Here is a 23,196-nt window from a genome sequence, read left to right as displayed (position 1 = left end):
GCTTGCTTACTCATGCTCTGCTTTACCGAATTCATGAACACATACTTCCTGGAACAGCTGCCACCCTTCCTAAAACTCTTGGTTTCCAGGCCCTGCCCTAATGACTGTCTGTATATTTTTATCTTAAGTAGGCATTGGGGCAGGAACTAGAATTCACTTTTTTTTTCCCTCCTCTTGAGTGAGTGCTCTTCCCCTTAAATTATACAGTCATGCTCTTGCTTGCTTTCTCCCTGCAGCCCAAAGAAACTTCATTATTTCATTTAATATGGAATTTCACTGATGTTCTGGTGCTGGTAAATCCACTCTGTAGTCTCAGCTAAGACAGTGGGAGATTTTTAATTCTTACACTAATGGGAAGAATTGATTCTGTATCTCTCTCAGCTTTAAGAAGTGTTCAGAGGTCTTGGATAAAGAGCTTGGGCTTCATGGCTGCACCTATCTAGTATGAGAATGACGTTCTAGGTGTGACCAGAGGATGCTTAACACAGGCAATGCAGAGGAGTTTCTGGTGTACAGATCCCAAAAGGATTTAGGAATGACCTAAGCAGGGAGCTTCTTGGTATTGCTGACTGATGGGCTTCTCAAAGCCCACTGTTGGGCATTTGGGGACTTTAATATTGAAAATGCAGAGGGAGGTTAGAAGCTCTAGGTAGTCATCTTCTGGGGTGAGGAGGTGAGAAGTGAGAGACCAGGCTGAGAATCACATGTCTGGAGTCAGGCCCTTGAAGTGAAAGGGAGACCGAATCTGGGGCTTAATCCCTCTTTTGGATCTAGTTCTCAGCTGACATTGAAGAACCAAAATAAGAGAGGTGGTTTTCAGATTAACATATCTTAAGTAAAGACTCTTTTGCAATTTGCACCATGTCTGTGTTTCAAAGTCTGCTCCTTTTGGAATTCTTGCACTGATTTAACTATATTGATTTGGAAATTGGTGTAAACTCTACTTGGGCATGGTTATCTGGTATACTAGCGCTTATAGAAATACCATTTGTTCCTGTAAGTAAGCTTGAAAAGGACTGCGCTGTTTTAAAAACCTGATTGCAATAGCAGTCAGTCTTTCAGTGCTGAATATTGGGGGAGGGAAAACAAGTCCCTAAGACTCTACTCAGCTTCTAAATCAAGATCTTCCTAACACCTCCTGCCCTTTAATTTCATTCCCTTACTTGAATAATTTTTTCACTTCACATTAGCTATACTACGTAGCCACGCTATTTTTTTTTTAATCATTATTGGAGTGGAGCAGATCCTTCAAGAAATTCTGATAAGCTCCTTAAGTTTGATAAATATACACTAAGGAGTAAATAGTCATGAGTTTCTTCTAGAAATACAGAGCAAACAGGCTTGGATGAATTTAATATATCTTCCAAGTTACCTGTGAGGGTGACAGGTATTTTGAATGGCCTGAAGCAGCGACTACAAAGGTGTTAGACTACCAATTAACTGAAGAGGTTTTATCCACACAGCTAAAAAGATACTTGGTGGAGTATGTGATTCTCAACTGTTACAGCTTCATCGACTGCTCTTGTTGCTTTCCTAATAATGGTGAATCTTTGGCACAGCATCTCTGTAAAGTATGTATTTTGGGATTTTCTACAGATCTTACTCTTTTAGGTAGAAAATACAGGTTGTACTACAAGTGCATGAACTGTAGAGAGTTACAGTGTTGTATCTTAAGACATGAGCGCTGCAAACTTAACCATTTGGTAACGTTTGTTTCTCTGAAGCCCTGTTGTAGCAATGTATTCTGTGGTTGCAGAAGTGGGATATTTGTGTAGCTGCAATCCTGTGTTAAATATTTTTCATACAGTAAATATTTAACTACCAAAATAATATAGCAAACTAAAGATCAAAGTAACTTGTTTAATGTATTACTTATTAAGGCAGTAGCTGTAAGATGCTTTTCCTCTTTTTTTTCTTTGAGATAGATTTTTTTTTTTTACACTGCTCCTTCCCCTTTTTCTAATTGTCTAGCTGTTATGTATATTTTTACATATAGCACCTTCTTCAGATGAGCTTGTGCTTGTGTTTCAAGTCTTTTGATGAGAAATTTATGTTTTGCCATTACTCTCTCTTTAAGGAAGGCATTTAATTTGTCTGCAAGCTGTACTAGTTATTAATAAAACTTATTCTGTTCCAAAAGCTTGGATATAAGAATCAGCTGTGGTGACTCTGTTGTCATATCCTGTACTCTGTAGACTACTTGTTGTATCATAAACACTTTTAGAGGTCTTCTGTGTGTCTTCATACAGTCGCGCTAACCAGCATGTGTTTGTTTGTAAACTACTTAGTAGGGAAACAGGGTTGAGTCAGCTGACTGACAGTTGCTTTGTTGACCCTGGAAAAAGGTACAAAATCTAGCCAGACACGCTAGAAAGAGCAAATAATCTCTTCCCTGATCTTCTCTGTTGCAGGCTTGCTATTTTAAAAACCTCTGAACTGGCTTAAGAAACACTGTATGCCTGTGTTTAAAACACTGTCTTTGCATTATTAAGAAATCCAAAGCTGCCATTGTTTCACCTATCTTCCCAAGGGAAACTCATAGAAATTAACTAGATGTAAGGAACTGCTTATGTATTTTGATGTCCAGCATCTGCTGACAGAATTTCACAAAGAAGGATGCTGGATCTCTCCTGATCTCCGTGCTGTGTTTTTACTCTACCAGCTTTTTTCCATGCCTGCTTGACTGTGAGTTGTGAGTCATCGGTGACTTCTGCAGATGCAAACCCATAGCACCCCACAAGGCAGGCATCCCTGATTCATGTGAGTGTGCAGCAGGCAGCAATTTGCTTGAGTTCTTAGGATCACACAGCAGGTCTGTCTACTGTCATCTGTGTCTGTCAGTGTTTTCTAGCATACCATTTTAATTCGCTTCTCTCTTTAAAGAGCGACTGCTTTCAAATGAACGGGAAGCTGCCACCAGGGAGTGAGAAGGATTACTAGCCATTAGCAACTGGTCTCCCCTCTCCTTGTCTGGGACCCATTAGCACATCTGTGGGGAAATAGCAGTTACGTGTGAACTATTTTCTACATTCATCAAAGGGAAAACAAAGGATGATTCCATTACAAATGCACTGTAAGAGCCAAATGAGCAAAAGGAACCAAAGTTCTGTTCTGCCCCTGTCCTTTTAACTCTGTCTTGCTCCATCTCAGACATCCAGCTGCCCATTACTTAAGTCTCTGAAAGCTTCTTCCTGCCTTTATTGTTTTGCCAGTTGTTGCCTTCAATTGACTGCACTGATAAGTACTTCCCAGGCTGTAAATACGTGGTCGAGATAATTCTGAAGCCAACCCCTGTTTTGATTGTAGTCACAGGAAGAAAGGACAGCAGCAAAACTGCTCTTGCCACATGAGGAGGCCACTCCTCACACCAGGATAGGTATAGGTTGTGAATTCATGGAGAGGGATGTGAGGTAATATATGGGATAACAGGATCAAAGAATTAAAAATAAACAAGCACTTAACCTCCCCTCTTCACAAGGTGATACCCTTGCTTTTATTAGATGTAGAGTAACTGCACTCATTCTTCAACTTGGGGAGGACTGAAAGCCAAAAAGAGTGAGAAATCAGATACAGTCATTGATGCTGGAAATTATAGCAGGTAGGTAGGAGGCGCTGAATTCTCCCTTCACTGGTATCTGTGGCTGGTTTTTTATCTTCTCTTGATACAATGTAGCTGCAGAAATGGAAAAGGGAAGAGAAGATGTGTTTTAACATCTTGCTTTTTGGGGACACTGACCAGCACAAGTCTGTAGTGCTTGACATACGTGAGAAGCTCCACACATGTCTGTAATTCCTGTGGCATCATAGTAATGTGTGGCACGGATGTTTGCAGTGTGGCTGGCTGCCAGCATGGGCCTAGAAAATATTGTGTCATGAGCAGCTAGGCTACAATGGGAAATAACTGGAAATTACAGAATTATATGGAGTGAAAAAGCTTCTTCCAAGGGAAAATTGATTTGGAAGCTGTGGGTTTATCAGACAACAACTTTGATATCAAACTCTGAATTTTAATACAAGTTAGAGGCTCTTACGGTTCCTTTTTGCCTTAAAACTGATTGGAAAGTGGTGTGAAAATGAAAACAGTGCTGACTCTTAACACTGTCATTACTCTTGGAAGATTTAACAGCTTCAAAAAATACACTACCCAGGGACTATGCTACTATAGAAGAATTTCAGCTTAGTTAAAAATAAGACAAAATAAGCTTTGCGTGGGAAAATGTAGATCTCCAATCTGAGCATATCAGAAGGTCTAGGTAAATAGAGCCTAGGATTTCGTAGTAATCTAATAAAAAAATGATTTTTCTAGCTTGGCTTTAAGAGAATATAGCTGGTAAAGGTAAATAATAAAATATTAAAATAGTTTGTAACAGTTATGTGATAATAAATATACTGTGTCTTTGTCTTTCAGAACTGAATGGTTGATTATATCCCCCTACATTTTTAAAAATAACTGAAAAAGTGGGTTTTTTTGGGGCTGGTTCAGTCTCATTAAAGACATGGAGCAGTGTAACCAGACAAGAATATGTGCTGATAAGGTGTTTTTTCCCCCTGACTTGACCTATGTGACTAGGTTAACAAAGCAGACTTTTTCATGAAAGACTGTAAAGAACTGTATGCAAGTCTGTGAATAGCAGAGGTAATTGCCAAGAGTTTCTCCGAAGGCTTACAGGCCATAGTTTAACTTGTATGAGGTATTGACAGGGCATTGATTTGGTTTCTGAAAAAAGATTGCGTTAGGTTATGTGACTCCTATTGCTATTATCTGTCCTCTCCTGAAGGGTTGTGCTTTGATGTTGGAGATCTCTAATGTGTCTGAAGGGCAAAGATTCTCAGAAGAGCTGCGTCCCATGTCATCGTACACATTAATCAAATGTCTGATATTTGTAATTTTATTTTTGCTTTACTGGGAATAGCAAGACAATTTTTGTGCAAATCTGCTGAGAAGTGTGGCTGAAAATTTTTCTCTTTTTGAAGATGAACTAAAGTCTTCTTAACCTGGTGCATTCTGGGCAACTGTACTACCTTGACCCATGGAAAGTGGAAGTAAGTTGTCATCATAGGACATGAAATAACTCAAGGATGTACAGATTTTGCAGCCATTTTTAGCTGGAGTTATGGTTATAGAGGCAAATGCCAAGATGGTAAATTGAGGAAACAAATATAGAAGTGGATGGGACAAAGCTGAAGTGTGATAAATAACCAGTTCCACAAAATGGTATAATTGCAATTGAGAATGAAACCTTTGTTGTTTGTACAAATCCTGTTATCAAGTTATCCATTATTTTAGGGGGCTTATCAGTGGGAAAACCTGGGATTTTTTCTGTTGTCTCAGAAATCACCTTGGTTATATTTCACAGAAAGAGATAAGATTGCTAAACAAAATGCTGTCTAAGCAGCTTAAGCCTTAATCAAGTGACTTTCTGATTACTGTAAGTATTTGGTCGTGTGACTGTCCATTAACATTCCTTGTGATTTCTATAAGCTTCTCTTTTTTGTTAGGTCAGCATGTATTGTACCCTATATGCTAATTTATGAACTTCTACAAGCAATTATGTCTCTCAGCTAACAGTTTGGTAGTTCATATAAACAGATATGTATATCTACTTGATTTCTATCCACATATGGTCCTATTCATTTAACCTCTGTTCCTATAGAAGAGTAGATGTCTAGGCCCAGAAATGATTTATAATACCCTTCTGTGTTAATTGGGTGACCTGTGATGACCTGAAAGTAAATATTTAGCTCAATGGACTCTTCTCTCAAAATTAAGCATGATGAAATACGTTTTGACAATTTGTAACCTGTATATGTTTATGCTGAGGCAACAAATGCTCATCCCTTAGAGGCTACATTGGATGTAAATGGCAAGATTTTGGCAGCAGGGGACTGCAGGCATAGCGTCTGTAGGAGGAGGCGAGGGGCTGCCCTGTGTCGGACACAGCTGCTTCCAGCTGCCTTTGCAAGGCACCCATCGCAGGCCACAGCTGAGCCCATCAGCTGAGTTGGTGGCACCTCTGTGAAATCATATTTAAGAAAAGTCAGAAAATGCTGAGGGGGAGATAACAGGGAGGGAATGGATAGGGAGAGGGAAGAACAGAGGGAATAACAAGGTCAGAGGACAAGGAGGTAGAGTGTCATGAAGCAGGTAATTCCCTGACTGTGGTTCGTGGCTAAACCCATGCCAGATACACCTCTGAAGGATCTGTGGCCCATAGAGGACCCATGCTGGAGCATAAGATGAGAGTGAGAGGGAAAAAGCAGCAGAGAGAAACTGCTGCATACTGGCCCTGACCTCATGCACTGCTCGTTGCCTCACCAAAGGGATTGGGTGCAACCTGCAGCAATAACAAGGGGGAAGGAGAGGTGTCTGGAGTGAAGCTGAACTGGGAAAGTGGGAGGAAAGGTGTTTTAATGTTTATCTTCTTCGTTTCCCAATACCCAATGCAGTAATTAAATATTTATATCAACTGAATGAAATGAAGTAGGTGAAACTTTATCCCATGGAGCCTGCAGACCCAGTAACATCCCCTGTGTAGTGTCTGTTGTTAGTATGAGGCTTGGCTTTAGCCATCCACCAGCAGTGTACACATAACCATACCCCTGTCCTCTCCCTTTTTCACAGATGTCCCACTCTGTTTAGTGTCTTTTGAAGTTCCCCTTTGATCCAGAAAAAGAGTGAATCAGAGTGATAGGTTTATTGTGTAACTACCGTGTGAAGGTGTGTAGAAAAGGTGAGTGAGTACTGGTGAGTCACAATGGATGAACCCAAGACTCTCATATTTCATTGTCATTCCTCTCCTGCCCCCAGCAAGGCTCGTATCTCGCATTCTTGGAGCAGTGCCACAATCCCTCCCTTGTTCCATGTCCTCGCTCCACATGTCAAACTTCATGGGTAAGCCAGATGTGCCATTCTGCAGCCAGCTGCATGTGATGGTTGAGGTCATGGACTGGGACAGAAGCAGTGGCATTAGGCTGCCTGACAGCCCAGCATCACTGCCTTTTCCTGCTGAGCACAGGTTTGGCATGTGTCAGATGCTGGAGAAACATGACCATGTATGTTGCCTGCTCAGAGTTTTCTAGAAATGGTCTTGTGTGTAGAGTAATAAATAAACTGGTACTGACCACTTGCAAGAAATACCTAATGGCTTGGAGAGGAAAAACTTCAGGAACCGTGCATTAGACAACCTAAGACCTGTTGACTTGAGCCCAAACAGATGTCTCAATTGCACCTGTGTAGGCAAAGGTGCAGCTGTTATATGTCCCAGCTGAGATTCTTATTATGGTAATTACACTAATATGTGTGGAGACTAATCACAAGAAAGGGTCTCATTGCAAGAGCCTCCACTATATCCACAGGGTAGCAGATGAACTCTGTCCCGAAGAGCTTGCCCTGGACACGAGCAAGACAGGATAAAGGATAAAACTGTGGCAAGGAAAGTTACCCTTAAACCTTCTCACGAGGCTCTCAATTTATTCTCGGCTTCTTTTTCTGCATACTGCTACTGATCCTCTTTCCCTGTTCAGCTGCTCTCATTTAGCACCCTTTCAGCAGCAGCCAGGTGGAAGCTGTTTAATGCAAGCATTCAGGGTTGTATGGTGTAGTCTTGGAGGAGGAGGAGACGAGGTGAGGTCTGGCTTACTTAAACCCCCAAGAATGTTCTAATCTTGTAAAGAATATGAGTCTCCTGTGTGCAGGCCTCTGGAAAGTTTATGGATAAAGTGAGACCCATAGAGGTGCCTCTGTGTCAAAGTTGAACTGTTTGTGTGTGGCTCTATTTATTGTCCCTAAGTAGAAGGAAAATAGCCCACTTTAATTAATGGGGAAAATGCTACATGTACATTTATTTTGGCTTGGCTAAAAAGCTGTTTAAATTTCATTTGGCTAAATAAATATTACTCTGTATGTCAAATTTAAGCCTATTTAAACCTGACTTATTGGTTTAGCTTGCACCTGTAACCAATATAACTTGCTTGAAATCCATGTGAAAGTGCCTACACAGGGATTTGTGCTGGCTTGACATTTTAATATTAAACTGCCATAACTTGTAGGTGTGGACCTCCCCTTAGTAGCCTCCAGCAGTAAAAGTAATGTCTTTTGGTTTTACTAATGACGGTAGCCAACATTTAAAACTTGACTGCATGCTGCCCACTCTGTTCACACTGTTTGGTGCTTTTGCATATGACCACAAGTTTACTGGCAGGGTATCCTGTTTCTTTTAAAAATTAATGTATTACACCTGACTACATCTGTCTCAGGAGCTCACAGCCTACACTGGTTTTAAATACATCTATCGAGACAGTCCATAACAGTGCCATCTCAAAGCTTCCAAAATGTTAAACACAAAATGCAATTACAATGCAAGAGTGCTAAGGAAAGCCATCTGCTCGAAGTAACTGTCTGTGCATGTGGCAGTCAGGATGACAGCAAGACTTGGAAGGGACTCTGTGTCTTGTAGTTCAGTCCACTGGGGACTTCTAACCTCTGGACATAACACTGCAGATGTTTCTGCTTTACCCCTGAGTGAGAAGTGCACATCCCATAATGGTAATATTTCATGAAATAAATAATGACACGCCTGATACCATGACTTTGTTCACAGGAATATTATGGTTGTATCTATTACTTAAATGAAGGGGGTCCTTTAGACAAAGCTGTAGGCTTTGAGGGAACACTAAGGCTTATATTGATCATTTTCCTACCATCCTTCACCCAGTCCTGACTATTTATTGCCCTGAAGTCCCAGCAAGACTTGTAGTGGAGTCTGTCATTTTAAGTGACCTGATTAAGAAATGAGAATGGATAGCTGTGGAGGATTGTGTGCCTCCTGTGTCTTTAATGGTCTCTGTTAACCACCGTAAACCCAGTAGGATTTATAATTCCATTAAAAGGGAAAATTTTTTTTTTAAAGTTTCATTGTAGTATGCAGTCATTCACTAACTGTGTGATGTCATTGAGTGAGCTCTGTTTTTCTTATCCAGCTTTCCTGAATCCTCCTGACACAGCTGGATGGCAGTGAGATGTCTCAGAGTTATGTTAGGAAGCACCTGGGGGCAGAGATTCTCTAGGTTATCTTTATTTGGTAGTCAAATTGCACCTTTGGCTATCAATTTTTTAATAGTAACCACTTATTTAAAAGTTTTAAATTCTTTACATGTATTATATGTATTATACATTTTTTTATATACATTATTATATATATGCATTATAGACATTATTATTACCTCTATTATTTTTTGTGCTTCTCATCTGTTGAGCTATTGACTATCAAAATATAATTTATTTCATTTATGTAGAAGAAATTCTTAGTTGTATTTTGCTCATCCATCTCTAGAAGAGTTGGTGTGGTTGGATACCATTGTGGCATGATGTAGACAAGACACTTATTGTTCTAGTAGAACAGCAGTGCTTAATCACACAAATAGTGATGTAATGGTTGCGGTTGTTGGAGTCTGCAGTCAAGAGATGTGATATCAAGTTTTGGCTCAGCTGTGGGTATGTGGTTTGTCCCCAGTCAGCCTGTTCTTTCTGCAGTGGAAATGTTTTATTCTTCTTTTAAAAGCATTATGAGAATAAAACCATTTAGTGGTCAGATAGGCTGTTTGGAGGAATAGTACTGTAACCTCAGGGTCTAGGTATCTACTGGTTAAGTAGTTGTCATGTAATTAAAAAAAATCCTGCAATTTTAAATGGAGCATTATTTGTTGATTACTGCACGTCTGCCTTAATACTGTTGCCAACAGAAGATAGAAATTATACTCTCCTATGCTATATATTATAGAGGATGGTAATACCAATGAAAGTGAAAAGGCAGATCAAATCTCTTCCCCTCCTACATTTCATACTTAGAATTTTTCAAGGGGTAGGCAGAAGATGCAATAGTTTTTCTTGATTCTATTTTTTCAGGAGCTGAGTAAAAAATATTTTTAAATAGTCAACGTAAAATTTATTTTATTTTTCTCCTCTTGAAAAAAAAACTGTCAGATGAAGTTGAAAGAGCTAAGTAGCTGGCTCTGTAAAAAATCAAGCCAGTAATTTAAGCACTTAGGGAAGGATTTGGGGATAGTCAAAAAGGACAAACATGCCCAAAGTGAGATTCTAGCAAAAGTTAGGTGCCAAAGTACAAAGTTGTGATCTTGAAAAACACTGCTCAGCTGCTGGCTAACTCTCAAAGCAAGTAAACCAAGCAAATGGTCTACTTTGTTTTATTTCCCTTTAAATACATAAACAGTCTTGGGAAGAAAGACTGAACCTAAGGTGACCCTGGCTCATGTGTGGCCTGACCAGCAAGTTAGAGAGCCACGTACCTCCCTGTATTCTCTCTCATCTACTTGAGACAGCTTTGGGGTTTGTGTGATGGCACAGCTTTAGCAAGAAGGGTTGAGGCTGCTCTGACTAGCCCCAGACCTAACTGTTAGGATGGGTGCCTTTTGTTACAATGCCAAGTGTGGGTTCAAAACCAAGGACCACTGTGTACCCACCTTCCCTTTTTTCTTAGGTGAGTGCTCTGGCTGCTTACTGTTGTGTGAAAAGAGCAGTTTTCCCCCAATTCATTGTCAGTAGGACCTCTGCTCAATTCCTGGAAAAATAGATGTCTGTTCTTTCAAGAAGGGGTTCTGTACCACCAAACTCAAACAGAGAAAAGTGCTTTGTTCCAGCTAGGAGGAAAGCACTAGCAGGACAGGCCTGATGTTTGCACCTCTCTGCTCATGTTTCCTGTTGGCTGACCTGGGCTGCTGCAGCATCATGTGTACACTGACTTGTAGAAACTCCCTGTTTGGTGAGCTGTGCTATTTCTTGCAGGCTCCTTCCCTCAGCTTCAGGGAAAAGTGTGTCATGTCTAAATCCTTTGTTGGATGGGACCAGAAAGAACCTGGCTGTAGGCACCCATCTAAAAATAATAGTATCTTTGGCTGAATGGTACATTTTGAAGGTCTTCCAAGCAAAACACTGCTGTGTGCTTAGAGCAGCCTGGGCCCTGCAGGTCTCTGCAGTCAGGTCTATAGAGAATTACCCATTGCGGGACAATTCTCCAGGTGCTGGGATGCAATATGCTGTGCTGCTGGAGGGTCCCTAACCAGCCAGTGGTCTCCTAAGTGGATCTCAGGTGCAGGTGGAAGTTAGCATAAGGCATCAATGGGCAGTTTGCATGTGCCAACTCTGTTTGGGACATTGAGAGACTTCACTTACGTAGATACAGGCCAACCTCTGGTAGTTGGCCTCGGCACCTGGGACCTGGTCTGGGCATGGTCAATTCAGTAGCGTGGACCTAGCCTGGATGAATGAGCAGCATTTTTTCCTGTTCCTGGGAAGTTGGAGCTGTGTCAGGATAAGTTGGCCCTGCCTTTTGCTGAGGAAGGAGCATGCCTGCCCATGCCATGGGTGTGAGCTGGCTGGCTGAGGTGGCACCAGCAGGGCTGGCAAGGCTGCCACTGCCTGGTGTCCCTTGGGTGGCTGGCCCACAGTGACGTCTGCAGGGCTGCAAGCTCACAGGGACCTAGCTCAGAGCACTTTGTGCTTGCTGTCACAGTGCATTTGGGAGAGGGGCAGGGTGGGCTAGTAAGAAGCGTGAAGGATGCTGGTCCTATCAGGACTGAATTTGCAGTATGAGGTCTGTGATAAGGTAGGTTTGAGAAACTTTATATTTGTGTATGAATTAAGGCAGGTATATGGTTTCTTAGTGCTTTGCATGACCGACATTAAAAAGTTATGTACATGCAACAACTTCTAAAAAGCAACTTCCCAAATTCCTTCACTGTGTTGCTTCAAGGACTGTTTTAACTCTACTCTTGGCTCTTTTTTCTAGAGAAGCTGCTGGATGTACTTTGTTATTGTTTGTCACATTTCAAACACTTGCTAGGGGTCAGGCAGGAGTGGGACTTAATCACAGATAGACAATAAAATACTGATTTCATCTTTAAATATAACCTGAAAAAATATTTCTGAAAACTTGTAAGAGTATCTTGTGCATCTTTCAGGTAAACGGATATTTGATAATTAAATGTGTAGTAGATGTATGATACAGTTTAGAAGTTTCTATATGTGTTCAGCTTTCTGTGAGTGTTCAGCTACTGTGGGAAGATTTATTTTAAAAAGCTGTAGGGTCTGATCTTAAGTTTCTTTGAAAAATCGCCTCCTAGTTTTATGTTTGCTATGAACTTCATTAAACATTTTATATGGCCTCTGCCAATTAAGACCATTAGCATTACCATGAACTGGTAACCTTAGGAAAAAAAGCAGTTATGCTTAAAAACACAAAAGCAGGGTTGTTAACAAAATGTGACTTATCAAGTGTAAATAAAATGACCTGGACAAAATGTGCGTTATTGTACATGCAGGCCCTCATTTACCATCTGGTTTCTGTTTTATGATTCTAGCTATGTATTTATTTTGTGCTAGTGGACAAACAATTGGACAACACTGAAAAACACAAGCTGGAATGTAGGGAAAGCTTATGGCAATCTTTCCTGTGCTCTGTATCATGTAGGGAAAAAACAGTTTATAGAAAAGATGAGTTGAACTGTAAATATTGCATCCTGATAAGTCTTCCCTATGGTCGTATAATTATGATTTCTTTTACTTTCTTCAGATTTTCCTTGAAGTCCAGCTAAGAATGCAACCAACAATAAAGTGAAAAAGCTGTGCAGATGAAGAGGCGTTCTTCTACTTGGTGAAAATGTCTCTTATTTTTTGACAACATTAAAGGACAATGGGGTCAAACACACTTGGGAAGGCTGCAACACTAGATGAGCTCTTGAACACCTGTATTGAAATGTTTGGTACGTTTTTTCAATATTTTACTTTGTTGTTCTTGAAATTCATCTTATAATAGAACCCCTGCTGTTCTCTGATTTAGCCAGTCTCTCCCTTGGCAAACAACATTTCTGTTCTGTAAAGTTTTCCATGTTTCATTTTGGCCCAGAATCACCAGGGCCAGAATTTTAATCATATGCAGACTGTATTAAATTTTCTTAATACAGATAATGCACAATGGTGGGTATAGTGGTTTTTGAAAAGCTGGCCTTCACCGAGAGAAATGCTTAGTTGAATTATTCAAAGAGTTATTTCTGGCATTGATCTTTGTCTTGAGTGGTTACACAGCTGCCTTTCTGACCGGTCATTTTTTTGAAAGGTTTTCTGAATCATCATGGAATAATTGGCAATAGTATGACTTAAGGCTCATGTAATCTTTTTACTCTTATTAAATGTGATGTACCAGGTCTGAGGGAAAGAAGTGATGAAATAGCCCTTGATCCATAACACCATTAATCAAGATATGTGTCACATTGCAGTCAGATGAGTTCATGGATGGGCTTAAATGCTTTGAAATGGGGCCTTAATTCAAAAAGCTACATTTTGATTCTCTTGAAATGCAGGACAGCTTTTGACTGGAATGAGGTATTAGGGTTTTTTCCCCCTGTGGAGAGAAACAAGTATCTGAAGGTGGGAGAGATTACATAATTAAGAGTCAGTTCTTGCTGCTGAGTGCAGTGCATCCCCATGTATCCATGTCTGTAGACCACTATCAAACCTGCTGTTCTAAATACCTGAGAGGTATCAGGGCCCATATACTTGTCTATTGGAAATCGTGCCTCTCTTCCTTGTATACACACCCTTGACAGCTGTCATTCATCTGTGTTTCCCATTTCATACATGCATATTGTCTACTGTCTTTTAAAAGAGTGATAGACAGAGAATTACCTAAGATTACAGATGTTGAGAAACACTGATGGTCAGCCAGGCTGCTGGGGAATAATTTTCTGTAGTTTCAGTGACTACCTTGCAAAGACACAAGAGTCTGTATGGCAGCTGGAGATGGGACCCTGGGCACAGATGTGAGGTGCTGCTTTAACATGGAATTCCTTGAAGCAGATCCCTTTTTTAACTAATTGTTAACATAAAGCTATAAATCTGAAAAAAAAAAAAATACTGGAAGGTGTTGTACACAAATCATCTCCCCACCCTTTTGGTGGACTAATTTGGGATTTGTTCTTTGAATTACTGGCAATCTCTTTGTAAAATGTTTAGCATAGTCCTGTCTATACCCGTTCTAGCTATGGCCTGTTATCTACATTGATTTTTTTTTTTTTTTAACCTACCACTACAATCTAGCAGTAGTTATCACCAAAGGAGCATTTGTGTTCTTTGGTTTGATTTCCTACCTATTTGGTAGATAATGACCCAACATTTCCACTTTTGATCCTTTCTCTCTGATTCCACTTGGAGAATAAAAGCTCCTTTCTGTTCATGAATAATGTGGCTAACTCACTTATTTCTGTTTTGCAGATGACAAAGGAAATCGGTGCTCCAGCCATTTGCCAAGAACATTTCTTTTAATGCATCGGTGGTATTTGCCTTCCACAGAGCTGGCTGGCAAGCTTCTGTCCACATATCCTTTCAGGAAGACTTACAAATCGACATTACAGTGTCAGAACCAGCTTATTTCTGTGACTGCATGTCAAATTGTGTCAAATAATTAGTGACAAACAAGGTTTAGGGGTGAGATTTTTTCAGCTTAAAAGGTGGACGTCTAGGAGCTTCTTTCTGCTATTGGTTGTGGACTTTTTCCCTATATAAAAGTTTTCTGAGGCATACTTTGTATTAACTTTGAAGAAGTGGAAGTGTTTTGCCAAGATAACTTTTCAAATGAGTAATGGCTGGCTGCCTTTGGACTGGTATAAACTTTCAGTGGTAGCTAAGTACCTACATGTCATCTATGCCTCTTAAAGAATTCAGTAATCAGAAGTATTACCATATGTGGTTATCCAGAGCTGGAAAGAAACCATTCAGCAGAATATTCAGAATAATATTATAGAGGCATTTTTGCTAGGGCAAAAACCAAAGTGGCAGCCAGGAAATGGTCTGTGTCCCCTAAAAAGCTGTGAAAGTGAATGAAATATCAGAGCACACTGTGATTATCTCTAGAAGAAAAGTTTGATACTGTTTTTTATTCAACTGATCTAGTATCAGAATCTTCTGTGGATTAAAAATGGCATCACTGAATCAAGGCACACAAAGCTTTCTTTAACTAGTCTACGTATAGAGATGCCAATGGGGAGAACTGCAATGAATTCAGATTAAAAATCTGCTATTTCATGAGGTAAGCATGCTTCTGGTCCTTTAGCATTTTGTTTTTATGCTTCTGTGAATACTATAAATGTAATTCCTTGTTGTAAAGGTTAAAACTACACCATGGAAATATAGTTTTTCTTTCTTCTTTTTTTTTAACTTGATCTCCAATCCACAGTGAAGAGTAAATTTCTGTGCTTTGAAAACAATTTCTTTTATTGAGCCATCCAGCCTTTAAGACACTTAACCGTATTGACCAAAAAATCTGATTGAAAATGGTGTTGAGTGTAACATCTCTTAGAGAGAGACTGGTTCAGTGATGTTTTGCTTCGAGATGTAATCTGGTGTGGTAGAGGAAGATTGTCTCTAGTCTGTCAGCTTCAGTTCACACAACACTACATAATTTATGATGGCAGGAGTGTGTTAGTGATGCCAAATCTATTACAGGTTGAGTATGTTCTGATCCTTGCACCAACTGCCTCTGAGCTTGTTTCTATGGGAAAGCTTTCATGTGTTAGACTGTGTTTGTGTAGGAACATTTCTCTGTAAGAGAGAAAGCATTATTTTTTAAGATAACATGATATAACCTACTTCCCTCAAATAAATGCTTTTTCTTTCTTCCTCTGGACCAAGTTATATCGCTGTGAAGAAAAGGAGGGAGATACTGAAAGCAGGACTGATAAAACCCTTTCCATACTCCCTTAAATAGCAGAGGAGACATCTTGTTTACACGGTTATCATGGTAGAAATGCCACTCAAATTCACATTTTCGTTTTAATTGAAAAACCTTTTCTGAGTAGATACAGTGTCTCACTTAGACGAGGAATAAGTGCAAATATCATTTGGGTGTCATGGCAGCATGAGTCAGGACACATGTATTCCTTTTGTGTGTGTAACCTGAGGCATCACTTTAATTTTGCATTTCAGTAGGATGCTGCTGTGTTGTGTTGTGTTGAGTTAACCAAAGGAAATTACATGATAAAGTGGATTTTGCAACTTCATTGTCACAGACAATCACAGCAGCAACAAGTTGGGGTAGTCCACCCTCTCTGCCCAAAAGCCACTGAGTCTGAAATATTTATATGTCCTATTGAATAAAATGTGAGTATATATATGCAGCCACTGAACGTTACACCTGAATCCCTGGGTGTCTCAGAACCATTGTCTGTGGATTTCAGATACTGGATTTTGGAATTTCCTGCGGAGTTTAACTTGGATCTTGGGCTAATTCGTCTGACTGAAGAGTTTCGAGAAGTAGCCAGCCAGCTTGGATATGAGGATCACATCCATCTCATTGATATCTCAAGCATGTAAGGATGTTATGAGCTTCAGCATCATTCTGTATTTGTAACAGCAGAATTCTGGTTCTGTGCAAAATATAAAAACATTAAGGGCCATCTTGATCTTGAGAGAGCAAAAAAGCAGTTACAAAAAGATTATATTGTCTTCTAAATTTTAAGGTACTAAAAATTTGAAATTCTAGTTGTAATGTCACAGCAAGAAGATTCTTATCTGTATGTGAGATTTTAATATAAATGGGAAATAAATAACTTTCCTGACAAAGCTAGTGCCAATTAAGTGATTAATATTACTTTTTTCCTGTAATTTTTCATACAGAATGACAAGCAATGCAGTGACTGGCATGTTGTGTAAATATTGCATTTTCTTACGGAAGCTTTTTTGTTCTCTCATCAGTAACCTGTTAATTTTTTCTAATGAATTTCTGTGTACTTCTTTTCTATGAATTAACTGGATAATCTTTAGCATTCACATTTGTAGTTTTATTGCATCAAAATGATTACACTCCTATTTCCTTGACACACTGACATGAAAGTTACCTTTTAATCATGACCAGACAGGCTCTTGTATCTCACCTGATTTTGTAGATTTTCTTTTAAAGTATTGCATCTGCATAGCGACTTTTCCTCATTTAAAAATGTCATAGTAACCTGGAAGGACAGCACTACTAATCTCAATGAAGGTTTCAAGACCCCCTGCAAGAACTGTACCAGTGAAATCACATGAATATTGTCTCTTAAATCTTCATTTTAAAATATTGTTAGCAACCTCTTTCCACTCTCTGAAGTGCTTTTACTGTATATGGGTAGGAATTATTCCATTGCTTGCAAGCAAATGATTTGCTTTTTTGTTCACCCACTTCTTACTGTTTTGTTAGCTATTTGATTGTTTCTGCTGTTATATTATTTCATGGACTTGTGGTATTACAGAGACAAAATTGATCCTTTATATTATTCCAGTCTTTTTTATTCTGTATCAGAATTTGGTGTAACCTGTTCTTGTATTCCTAAGGCATTTTTTAATTATGGCTCCCTGTGTCATAGAAAAGAGTACATTGTCCTTTTGTTCTGATAGAAACCTGCTATTATTTATCATTTGCAGTAGCGCCTTCAAAACTCTTCTCTTATGCACCTGAACAGGTCTTACTCCATGTGTTTATTATGTGCTGGATATCACAGATCAGAAAACATGTGATCTGTCTCTTGATAATTTTATGCTACGTGGGCAAACCATGGGCTACAGTCACGTTGTACCCAAGCAGAAATGAGAATTGTGCCTATTTTCTGTTACAGTCCTTCCTATGACTGGATGAGAAGAGTTACACAGAGGAAGAGGATTTCCAAGAAAGGAAAAGCCTGCCTGCTGTTTGACCATTTGGAGCCCATTGAGCTAGCTGAACATCTCACTTTTCTGGAGCACAAATCTTTTAGGAGAATTTCTGTAAGAAGCCTACAGTTTTGACACTTACAATTAGGAGCCTGTCCCTAAAGAGCGTTCACATGGTTTAACATTTATGATTTTTTCCCTTCAACATTTCAGTGTAGTAAGTTTTTATAATCCTTCATATGATGTATATTTCCATGGCTACACCAGCACTTCCTTGAACTTTTTCATGATTGATGCTTTCAGTGACAGAAGTTAATATTGTGGAGAAATTCTGGGCAAAAATTACTGCTAAAAGCTACTGCAGCTATATGTTGCAGCAATTGATTAAACTAATGTTATTGTTGAAAATCTTCAGGCGTTTTTTTTTTTTTTTTTCTCTGAGGAAAATAGTTAATTACTTTTCAGGAAACATTAGTCTTTGCAATGAATAATTTTTGAAGAGACTGAAATATATATAGTCCTTCTGTAGCCTCCATTCACTCCCAACCTCTTCAGAAACTGTAATTTGTTTTGCCAGCTTAGGATCAGAAGATAATTCAGGTTGGAATGGACCTCAGGAGGCCTCTAGGCCAACTCCTTGCCCAAAGTAGGGTCAGCTCTGAGATAGATCATGTTGCTCAGTGACTTAGCCAGTTGGGTCTTGCAAACCTGCAAGAACAGAGACAACACAATTTCTCTTTCCTCCTTCTTCCATGTTGACACTGAGGAAAACTCAGGTACAGTTGCTTCTTTTCACACAGGATTGTACATGAACGAGAAACAAAAATGGATAAAAACTAAAGTAGAAGCTAAAGCAAGACAAATAAGTAACTCAAATGTCAAAAGAAATGCTGATTTCTGCTGGCAAATATCCATAGAAAAGGTCACATGACACCACTGTATCTGGTGGCAAATAGAAGCAATAAGTTCTCAAGGTGACAAGTTCTTTTCAGCAAAAAAATGAGACTTTTTTACTGTTTATGAGCATGAAAGAAATCAAACTCCAAAACTAAGAAAAATATATGAGGTTTTTTGTTTGCTTTAGGAGAGGAAGGAAAAAGAGATCAATGAGGAGCTAAGACCAGTCTAAATAGCATAGCCTTTGATGTCATTTAATAACGTTCAAAGGTTTATTACTCTAGACTTCAAATCATAGGAAAACACCCTCTGTGACCTGTGCATCGCTAACCTCGAAGAAGGAGGGATGGACGAGAAAAAAGGGATGGATTTCTAAGTAGACTTAAAATATATTTTAATTCCTTTGGGAATTCCAGAAAAAACACTCAGCCCTGCAATGAATTTTCTTTTTTCCTTACCTTTTCTAATTTGTTTATTAATTCTTCAGCTCTGTTTTTGCTATCTCAGATGTTTCTCTGCAACCAATCAGAGTTAATCTTACACTATCCTGTAATACAGTGAATAAATTTGAAAGATGTGTTGCTTGTTTATGTGAGACTAGTAACTGAAAAGTTGTAAGAATAGTAGATTTTCAGGAAATAAAGTGAAAGCCACACCTCAAAACATAGAGGTCGAAAAATGAGCCCAGCATCACTAATCTAATTTAAAGAACAATTGAGAATTGCTGCAGAGAAACAACTAGCATTTATTTGGAGAAGTCAGTGAAACCAGATGGTTTGCTGTAAACTGCTCTGAAATGCAAGAATGCCACTTATTTTTGCAAGGTAGATGAAAGTGTTATCTCAAAGCTATGGAATTGTAAAAGATGATCAGTCTGAATCCTGTCTTTGGTTTTACTTGTTTAAAAAAATGTTTGGGAGAAGGAAAGCAGTGTTAACTATAACAGAAAACATTTAAAAGTATCCAAAGGCTGAGATACTGTTTACCTGCAGCTTGGAGATGAGCATTTGCTATGTAAGAGCATATGCCATCATATGGTCTTCTAGCAGGCAATTTTTGAGCAGCTAAGTCCAAGAAACCCATGTTGGCTGGCATTGCTATCAGCTCCCTGCACAAGCTAAAGTTATGTCATAAGCTTCTGAAAATCCATCTTAAAGGGACAGCTGAAAAATGTTTTCCAAACATTTAGGGAAATTTAATTCTTGGGAGCAGTAGCTCTCCCGTGTAGAACTATGTCCATGAACATACAGAGACTGAAAAATAACATCAAAAGAAGTAGGATTTAGAAGTAGCAACTCCCTGTGCCACAGAATTTTTTTGATATAGGAGGAAGAAAATGTGTGCATAGTTAGCTTCTTGGGATGCGGTTCAAGCTCCTGTGAGGAGTGACAGAGCTCCTATTGATTTCGGTGCAGCCAAGATTTCCCTCTTTTTGTCAACAATGCAGTTGGTCAGGGTACTGAAGTGGGATGAAAGCTCTTATTTATATGCTTCTTACTTGTAGAACTAGATAATTCCTACAGAGTATTGTGCCATGAAGATACCAAGTAACACTACACAGAATAAAATGTTGTAAGTGTTGAGTAGATTATGGGAAAGATGATTCCATGGAGGTAGTAATCATGCTCATCATGCACGCTGCTGTATTACCTGACACACAAACACTAAAGTTTTAAGTTGACATCTAAGTAATAAAAAAACCACCACCACCACCAAAATTTTAAGAAAGAACTGATGTGCAGCAGGGTCTTTTGACCCTAAGTCTTGGTCAATTTCTAAACAAGAAGAGCTTTAAAAAGAAAAAAAATATCAAAGCTTCAATTTGATTCTTAAGTTGTCCGATGTTTTACTGAAAATGCCTTTCCTCTGTTAGTTCACAGACTACCAAAGCTATGTGATCCATGGCTGCTTGGAGAACAATCCTACTTTGGAGAGATCGATTGCTTTATTTAATGGTATCTCCAAATGGGTACAGCTCATGGTTCTCAGCAAACCAACACCCCAGCAAAGGGCAGAAGTAATCACAAAGTTTATCAATGTTGCACGGGTAAGTCTTGTATATGAGTCTTTTTCCTCCAGTATAAAGCAATTATGCAAATAGAGACTGCAGTGAACAAATGAACTGGATGCTCTTTGTGCTTTTTCCTCAACGAACAGCCTGTTCAACATCACTGCAGGTGTGGTATGTTTTTATTTCTTAACTAGCAGACATAACTATAAAATAATTTTTTCTTTGTTGTATTCTGGTTGACAACTGTCACTATTGTATGTTTGTTGTGGAGCTAAGCTAATTAAAAAAAGAAATGCCGAGCCATTCTGTTATGTCCCCTGGTTTAGCAATTTCTGCTTTAGCAGTGAAAAGGTGTCTCCTTTTGCTTGTCATGTGTGACACTGGATAGCTGCCACATGTATTTCCTTGATTTTTAATTATGCATGATCAATCTCTCCTGCAGAAGCTCCTTCACCTCCAGAACTTCAACACACTGATGGCAGTTGTGGGAGGTCTAAGCCACAGCTCTATTTCTCGCCTGAAAGAAACTCATTCTCATCTGTCTTCAGAAGTCACAAAGGTACGTATGGTGGACTCCAGAATATAGACATATGGAGCAGAACATCACCCCTTTGAGGTCTGATGGGTTCTGCAGTGCAGGTTTCTCACCAGCACAATACTTAGATCATGGCAGGGCATCCTAAAAGACACTTTGGTTGCATTCCTCTTGGTGGGGAAGGATGAGCTCATGGAGATCCTCTGCTTGATTGCCTGTGCCAGAGAGGAAATTAACACTGTCGACACCCTGACATGAGTTGCACTCATTTAAAACAGATTAAGGAAATGCTATGAATGCTTTCACAGAGACTTGCTTCTCTGGCTATTTGTAGGACTGGAACGAAATGACAGAGCTGGTCTCTTCCAATGGAAACTACTGCAACTACCGCAAGGCTTTTGCTGACTGTGTTGGCTTCAAAATTCCTATTTTAGGAGTTCATTTGAAAGACTTGATTGCCGTCCATGTAATTTTTCCTGACTGGATAGATGAGAACAAAGTTAACATAGTGAAAATGCAGCAGCTTTCCATCACCTTGAGTGAACTGGTTTCCCTGCAAACTGCCTCTCATCATTTAGAGCCTAATATGGATTTAATTAACCTGCTAACCGTAAGTACTGAGCATGTTACAATTCACTTCAGTTGTGTAGATGTTGAATGTCAGTAGGAATATTCATGTCCATAGAGATAAGTGCACATTGTTATCCCAGTTTTGTAATAGAAAAGAGAAAGAATAAAAAACAGAAGTAAGTTCACATGAGGTGTGAATAAAGTGAGTTTCATTGCTGTAGTATGTAATGGCTGGAAGCAGCAACAAGATTGTTAACATTTAATTATTTTCAGGATGACAGAAAGAGGGCTGTATTTGTGTTAGGAGAAGTAAAACCAAAGTTCTTACAACTTAGAATTGAGGCTTATATCTCCTGTGCAAAGATTGGGTGACGTCATGGACACACAAGTGAAATTCCAACTTGGCCGTAACTCTGTTCTTGCCCTTCACACTTAGTGTGCAACACAGTACCCTTCCTGTCCAGTAAATAAAAATCCTCTTGAATGGTGTTAAAGAGCCCCTGCAATCTCCGTTCTCCCCCCTCCTCTTACCCCTTGGCAGCATTTACATTTGGGGAGGTTTGAAACCTGCACACACAAATTACAGGTAAAGGTTTGAATATCCCATTTCAAACTAAAGGAAAGTGAAATTTCAAAAAGATTGAAGTAAATGTTTTTTTTAAAAAGCTGCAACTGACAATGCTAAAAGGAATTAATTTTCTGTCCCCTTTTTGGTATGTAGACAATGACTGTCATTTTAATAAATACTACACTTTATTTCAAAACATACTGAAGCATGGAGCCAAATCCTGTTTCTGTTGAAATTTAGTCATTTTAGCACTGATCTTAACTGTAGCAGTGTTTGATCCAACACCACAGTTTGTTCAGGTCACGGACAAAAAACAGTGTCTGGAATTAAAGGTAGAACCTGTGAAACTTTAAAAAAAACGAATGTTGTTTTTTATAAATCAGTTGCTGTTGCTTGCAAATAAAAGCCACCTACTCATCTGAGAGTAATGTGAAATATGTCACATTAGGTAAAGGACTCTCCTAATATGTAATCATTTTATGCTGTTTCTGTTCTTGTTATTTAACTTTGTCTTTCCAATCTCTAATCAGAGAAACTAATTTCTCTCCTTAAATCAGCAGAATTCTTTAAAAAATAAACTTAGAAGTAAGCAAAGTCCGTGTGTAACTAGGGCAGATTTCAGATTTTTTCCAGTGTTTATTTTGTGGATAGCATGAACTTCTCAGAATTTACTTCCTGGGGAGGTGGGAACCAAATTCCAACTTTTTCTCAGTCAGGTCGCAGACGAGGTAACTCATTACCTAACTCATTCTTGGTAAATGCCTTAACTGGAGGGCTGTCAGGCAGGACCATTCTATTTTTTCCTTTCATGCTTTACCTTAAAATAGTCAAAAATGTGTATATCTAGATATTAAGCAGAGGTTGTAGTTTATGGTGGATTTATGCTGGGACTGATCAGGTACAAGGGTTTACACTACAGACTC

The 23,196-nt window shown here is 39.1% G+C and overlaps 1 protein-coding gene across 4 annotated transcripts in view; it reads left to right on the top strand.

Moving 5' to 3' along the window:
* Positions 1 to 23,196, top strand: part of RASGRP3 (RAS guanyl releasing protein 3) — a 66,341-nt gene that overhangs the window by 18,955 nt on the left and 24,190 nt on the right. For all 4 annotated transcript variants that reach the window (XM_033011037.2, XM_033011038.2, XM_033011039.2 and 1 more), the window contains exons 2-9: positions 12,588 to 12,777; positions 14,285 to 14,387; positions 15,036 to 15,098; positions 16,246 to 16,377; positions 17,659 to 17,806; positions 20,463 to 20,636; positions 21,043 to 21,159; positions 21,470 to 21,745. In XM_033011037.2, the coding sequence (XP_032866928.2) occupies positions 12,708 to 12,777; positions 14,285 to 14,387; positions 15,036 to 15,098; positions 16,246 to 16,377; positions 17,659 to 17,806; positions 20,463 to 20,636; positions 21,043 to 21,159; positions 21,470 to 21,745 (1,083 nt within the window). In that variant the 5' untranslated portion in view covers positions 12,588 to 12,707. The remainder of the gene's footprint in view (positions 1 to 12,587; positions 12,778 to 14,284; positions 14,388 to 15,035; positions 15,099 to 16,245; positions 16,378 to 17,658; positions 17,807 to 20,462; positions 20,637 to 21,042; positions 21,160 to 21,469; positions 21,746 to 23,196) is intronic.

The sequence above is a fragment of the Tyto alba genome, unplaced genomic scaffold (assembly GCF_018691265.1).
Source record: "Tyto alba isolate M040663 unplaced genomic scaffold, T.alba_DEE_v4.0 Super-Scaffold_16, whole genome shotgun sequence".
Lineage (NCBI taxonomy): Eukaryota > Metazoa > Chordata > Aves > Strigiformes > Tytonidae > Tyto > Tyto alba.
The sequence above is the reverse complement of the archived record's forward strand: the minus strand, read 5'-3'. Positions and strand labels throughout refer to the sequence as shown.